Below are 5729 nucleotides of genomic sequence, written 5' to 3'. Positions count from 1 at the left end.
CTACTCTGACAGGTTTTTACATCTGTCTTGGGATACTGATGCGTCTGTATGCTCTTGATGAGCCATCTTAATAGGCATCTGATCCTCTGAACACATCTGCGGAGCAATCTCAAGCAGATAAAGGCATGTAACAGGTCTTCTCAGTGTCGACAGTCGACCATTAGTGTTGACCTTCAGTACTACACCCCTTATCTGATCGTCAGAACTCTTCAGTACTTCACTGACTCTGCCCAGTCTCCATTGTGTACGTGGACGATCCTCATCATGTATCACAACCACTTCACCAGGTATAGGTGATCGTAGTACACCAACCTCATCAGTGGTAGAGTATCGTTCTCTAAGCTGAAGAAGATATTCTTCACGCCATCTACTCCAAAACTGATTCAGTGCTTTGGTAAGGTTCTGTGCTCTATCCCTGAGATCTTGAAAGGTTATGTCAAAGTCCTCATCAACTCGGTTTACATCTGTACCATCTGGTAGACACAGTAATCGACGACCACTCAACGAATGACTAGGTGTCAATGGCTCTTCAAGATCCTCACTAGATACATAAGATATCGGCCTTGAATTAAGAATGGCCTCAACTTGAACTAGCACAGTTGTCAACTCATCAAGTGATAGTTGCGACTTGCCAATGGTCTTTCTTAGACATCGTTTCATCGATTGGACCATTCTTTCAAAAAAGCCGCCTTGCCATGGTGCTTTCTCTAAATTAAATCTCCACTGGACTTTTAAGCCTGCCATATACTGCTGCACCTCTGGGTCACTTAACATCTTATCAAGGGTTAGTGCAGCAGAAACAAAGGTTTTGGCATTGTCCGAAATAATTTGAAGCGGAATCCCCCTTCTAGCTGTGAATCGTTTGAAAGACCTCAGAAATGTCTGTGTGGTCATATCAGGGACTAACTCAAGGTGCACAGCACGGGTGACACAACATGTATACAGAGCAATCCACACCTTGCTGCTCTCTGATCTATCTTCCACCCTAATGTAGAGAGGTCCAGCGAAGTCAACTCCACAATATGCAAATGGAGGTGCTCCCTTCACGCGGAATTCTGGCAACGGCGGAGGAGGTGCTGCTCTGTAGTGCTGGCCTTCTAGCTTACGACATACGACACATTGATAGATGATCTTACGAATGAACTGCCTTCCCTTGACAAGCCAGTACTTAGACCGGACTTCTGTTAAAGTATCTTTGACACTGCTGTGCAAGGTTCGCTCATGTGCATGTTGCACAATCAAGGTAGTCAATGGATGGTGTTTGAGGAGCAAAATCGGATACTTTTGTCCATACAGTATGTTAGCCTTCTTCAGTCTGCCACCACATCTCCAAATATTGTGTTTGTCAACAAATAAGTCCAATTGGTGTTTCCATAGTTCAAAATTGGTTTCACTGGTCAGTTGGTTTTGGGAATCTGTAATCCAATCCAGTTCTGCTCTTTCTAGGTCTGAAGCAGTGATCACCCAGTCAACCAAGGCAACATCACCAACCATCTTGAACCTTGCTGCAAACTTCCGCACAAGTGCAGTCACCCTTAACAGCTTTTGTAATTTGCTGTAGTGTGCACAGTTAATCAGTTTCCCGATACCAGGATTCTCTGTTGCTATCAATAAAGTATGACTGCTGGGGTTGTTCACCTTCATTTCTGAGATGCAGTTTTCTGGCATGGATCCCTCATCAGAACAGTCAGCAGGTAAAAACTTGGGTAGCCAATCTGGGCCATGTCTCCACATCAAGCTCTTCTCCAAGTCTTTGGTCGAAACACCACGGGAAGGCAAGTCGGCTGGGTTGTTTTTCCCGGCACAATGTGCCCAGTGTTGTACTGGCACTAACTGTCTGATTGCTGTGACTCTGTTATGAATAAACTGCTTCCACTGTTTGCCTTCACCTTGTATCCAAAAGAGAGCTACCTTGGAGTCTGTAAAGCATGAGCCTATCTTCACATCAATCACTGTATTAAGTGCTTCAAACACATGACACATAAGTTTGGCAAGTAGGAGACAAGATAGCAACTCCAATCGGGGAATAGTCTGTTGGCTGTGTGGCGCTACGCGCGTCTTGGATGTTACAAAATAAGCAGACTGTGAGCTAACGCAGAGGTACACAACTGCGGCGTAAACAGCAGCGGAGGCATCACAAAAACCATACAGGATGCTTGGTGACTGTTTGTCTATAAATTGAAAATAACATCTAGGAAGCGTGATAGCAGTACCTTGAAATCTGGAGCGCAATCCTTTCCATTTAGTCAACATTTCTCTAGATAATTGCTCATCCCAATCCAGCTTAACCTTGCACAGCTCCTGAAAGAACATCTTTAACATTATTATTGCTGGGGCTAGAAAACCCAGAGGGTCATAAAATCGGGAAGCAAAGCCAACAATAGTTCGCTTTGTTGGCTCTAAAGTGTGCAAAGAATTGGCTATATCCCTTATATCAAACAACAACACATCACGTACTGGGTCCCAACTTACGCCCAGAACCTTATGTCCTCCAGGTATGCTTCCTATCAGAAGATTGCTTGTGTATGTTGCATCTTCTTCCATAATGCAACCATACAACTCCACCTCAGTTGGTAACTTCTGTTCTGCAGCTAATCTCTGACACAAGTGGGACGAATTGGTAACAAATTTACGTAGATTAAATCCTCCATCAGCAAACAGCTTCGTCGATGTACTATACAGGTTATAAGCATCATCATTGTCATCAGCACCATATGTAACATCATCAACGTAAATGGATTGCTTCAAGGTGTTCACTAAATCTGGGTGGTCATCATGATAATTCTCAAGATGGTAGCTAATGGTAGCGTTGAGTAGAAAGGGACTTGCGGACACTCCAAAAACAACTCTAGTGAATCTCATCGCCTGGATCTCTGGTTGTGGCTTGGTAACATCATCGAAATCTTAGGGAATCACAATCCTCCTTGGAAACAGATATCATCAGGAAAGCTTTTTCCACATCAGCTATAAGGGCTACCTTGTAAGTGCGGAATCTGAGGAGAATATCTAAGATGTTTTGGTCAAACTTTTGCCCTGAAAATAGGCAGTCATTGAGAGATAGGCCTTTGTCCTGAGCAGAAGCATCGTACACTATTCTTAGTTTGGTTGTTTGTTTGTCTGTACGAATGACTGCGTGATGAGGAAGATAGTGGATTCTGTTTACATCAGTGTCCTTACAGCCCTCATCACTGACCTTCTCCACAATACCCAGATTTAACTGTTGTTGGATGATAGCATTGTATTCCTGTAGTACCTCAGGGTGATGACGGAGCCTCTTAAGCAGTCCTTCAAGTCACCTCTTAGCTAGCAGAAAGTTACTGGGAGGCCGTATCTGATCTGAGCGCCATGGGAGACTTACTTCATATCTGCCATCATCAAACTTAATGAACTGTTTGAAAGTGTCATAGACTGAAGGTTCGACGGATTGTATACCCAATGACTCCAATTCCCAGAAGTTCTTAAGCAACTGGTCCATGGACTGTACATCAGAGGTTTGAACAAGGAGCGAGTGAGTAGGGTTCGGCTTATGCAAGTTAGCATCACTACAGACTGGACCAGATAGTACCCATCCTAAATTAGTATCAATGGCGGTTGGACCACTCTGCCCACGGATCACTTGTCCTGTTACCAGCTGCCAATAGTGGTCGGAGCCAATCAAGGCATCTACTTGCAGGTCATCGCCAACTCTAGAAACGTCTGCTAAATTAAGGTCTCTGAGATGTCTGTACTTCTCTTTGGTATATGTAATCGGTTGACAAGATAGTGGCTCGCAGATAAGCGGAACTGTAGACAACATCAATTTAACAGTGGTACCATTCTTAAGAGGTATACCAACTCTCACCATCTCCACTGTCTGCATTGTTGTGGTATCCGAGCCAAACGTTTTGATCTGAACCTGTTCAACACAATCTGGTAACAGCCCCAGTGCATCCCTCACTCTCTGTGTTATGTAGGACCGCTGACTCCCCCCATCCAGCATCAGTCTAATGGTCATTCCACGCTTAGGTTCATCTAATTTGTGTACATACGCCTTGGCAGTTTGCAACAAAACTGGGACTTCTGTGTTGACGCAATACAACTGGGTGGTAGTTGGTATGTCCTGCTGCCCTGGTGGCAGTGGCTGTGGAGCTTGTAAATTGAATGTTGGTGGCTGCAGTGTTGGTAAACTGGATTGCGGTAACTGGTGTTATTGTTGCATTGTGTTCTGCAGCAGTATGGTTCTGGGAGTCTGAGCGTGGTTGTCCTCTAGAGACCCTGTTCGCTTTAGAATACCTTTCCTCTGGGTGATGTCTGTTATAACAGTGCAAGATGATGAAGAGTGTCCCTGTCTACAATAACAACACTTGGGTTGGCCATCACCTGCAATAAAGGCTGCTGTAGTGGACATCACAGACCCTTGTGAACCTCCAATAGAAGAAAAGGCTCTCTCCTGAGCACTGATTTCATTCTCTACTATAGTCATTAATTGGTCTACAGTCCATTCAGCATCTCCAATTTCTCTGCTGACAATTAATCTAAGGTCTTCAGGCAACTTGTTCATAAATAAGGATGACAACAAATGTCCATATGAAGACAAAGGAACACTGAGTGATTTGAGGCTTAGTACCTGAAATTCTACTTGATCATAAAAGCGGCGAAGAGCCTTAGTGTTGGTTGCAGATGGAACTGATGCTAGTTCTACTAATGTGTCCATATGGCGAGCAATAATCAACTGTTTATTACCAAATCGCTTCTTAAGAATGTCAATTGCCTCGGTGTAATTAGAAGTAGAGAGTTGTAAGCCCGCTACCGCTCTCATTGCAGAACCTTCAAGCAATGAGTCTAGGTACGTGAATTTATCTACTGTAGACAATGATGGGTTAAGATGTATGGATGACTCAAATGTGCTCCAGAATGTTTCCCACTTAGTGAGTTCGCCGTTAAAGGTCTTCGGCACTAGCTTAGGTAACTTGACTCTGCTACCAGCATCTGTAGCTGGTGTCACTCTATGTTCTGGCGTTGGTTCTGAAGCAGCACCTGTGCTGGTTGTGGTAGTTGTTGGCGAACTGCCGTGTGTGGGAGGTGTATTTCGATGTGTTGAAATAAGCTGCTCTACGTGACATATTGACTGTTGCAATCTTTCAGAGAACACGTCTGCTTGTTCTATCTCTTCCGCTATCGCATCATCCTCGATTGATGCCAACACTTCGTCATTAAGGGTGCGAAGTTTAACTAATTTTTCATTCAATGAAAGTTTCCACTGGTGCAGCTTCTCGAGTGCCGGTCCTCCAGTGACGGTACTTGCTTCTTCCAGCTGATTCATCAGTCTTGAGGCTGATGCATGATGTCCAGCTCTCACTTTCTTGATTCGTGCAAGGGTTTCCATCGTCGCTAACAATTGAAAAATGTTACAACTCTTAGTCGAAGTATCGACCGGTGTCAATTACAATAAATTCTAATTGGTGTCCACCAAACTGAATCGGATCGCCTAAAGAAAAACAGCAGAGAAATACACAATAATTGACGCAATGCACTAGCCTGGTCGGGTACCATTTATAACTCGGTACCAAGGTGTCTCCATTTGTGGTTAAAGATTTCTGCTACTGACTGTCTTGCCGTTGTACACCAGTGTGTGTCCGGCTCGAAGGACCATGTAAGCGATTCGTCTGGTTCCTTATTGTCGACTTCACCTGTCACAACCCTTGCCGTCGTTATCACCACTTGACACGAGGTGAACTCATGTGCGACCA

At 44.3% G+C, this 5729-nt stretch overlaps 3 protein-coding genes across 3 annotated transcripts; all 3 read right to left on the bottom strand.

Moving 5' to 3' along the window:
• On the bottom strand, positions 1-2862 carry LOC136244074 (uncharacterized). Its single transcript, XM_066035594.1, has one exon. The coding sequence runs from the start codon at positions 2860-2862 to the stop codon at positions 1-3; it is 2862 nt and encodes a 953-aa protein (XP_065891666.1).
• A 31-nt stretch (positions 2863-2893) lies between these two features.
• On the bottom strand, positions 2894-3994 carry LOC136244073 (uncharacterized). The gene is made up of 2 exons (XM_066035593.1): positions 3359-3994; positions 2894-3244 (listed from the first exon to the last, which is right to left on the bottom strand). Exons 1-2 carry the CDS (start codon positions 3992-3994, stop codon positions 2894-2896), a joined length of 987 nt encoding a protein of 328 aa, XP_065891665.1.
• A 192-nt stretch (positions 3995-4186) lies between these two features.
• LOC136244072 (uncharacterized) lies at positions 4187-5365 on the bottom strand. The gene has a single exon (XM_066035592.1). The coding sequence runs from the start codon at positions 5363-5365 to the stop codon at positions 4187-4189; it is 1179 nt and encodes a 392-aa protein (XP_065891664.1).
• Positions 5366-5729: the final 364 nt, after the last annotated feature.

The sequence above is a fragment of the Dysidea avara genome, chromosome 14, assembly GCF_963678975.1.
Source record: "Dysidea avara chromosome 14, odDysAvar1.4, whole genome shotgun sequence".
Classification (NCBI taxonomy): Eukaryota; Metazoa; Porifera; class Demospongiae; order Dictyoceratida; family Dysideidae; genus Dysidea; species Dysidea avara.
The sequence above is the reverse complement of the archived record's forward strand: the minus strand, read 5'-3'. Positions and strand labels throughout refer to the sequence as shown.

Coding starts and splice junctions, on each gene's coding strand:
- LOC136244074 (XM_066035594.1), bottom strand. CDS start 2,862: ATGAGATTCACTAGAGTTGTTTTTGGAGTGTCCGCAAGTCCCTTTCTA.
- LOC136244073 (XM_066035593.1), bottom strand. CDS start 3,994: ATGACCATTAGACTGATGCTGGATGGGGGGAGTCAGCGGTCCTACATA. Junction 3,245..3,358: donor TTGATGATGGCAGATATGAA/GTAAGTCTCCCA, acceptor GAGGTACTACAG/GAATACAATGCTATCATCCA.
- LOC136244072 (XM_066035592.1), bottom strand. CDS start 5,365: ATGGAAACCCTTGCACGAATCAAGAAAGTGAGAGCTGGACATCATGCA.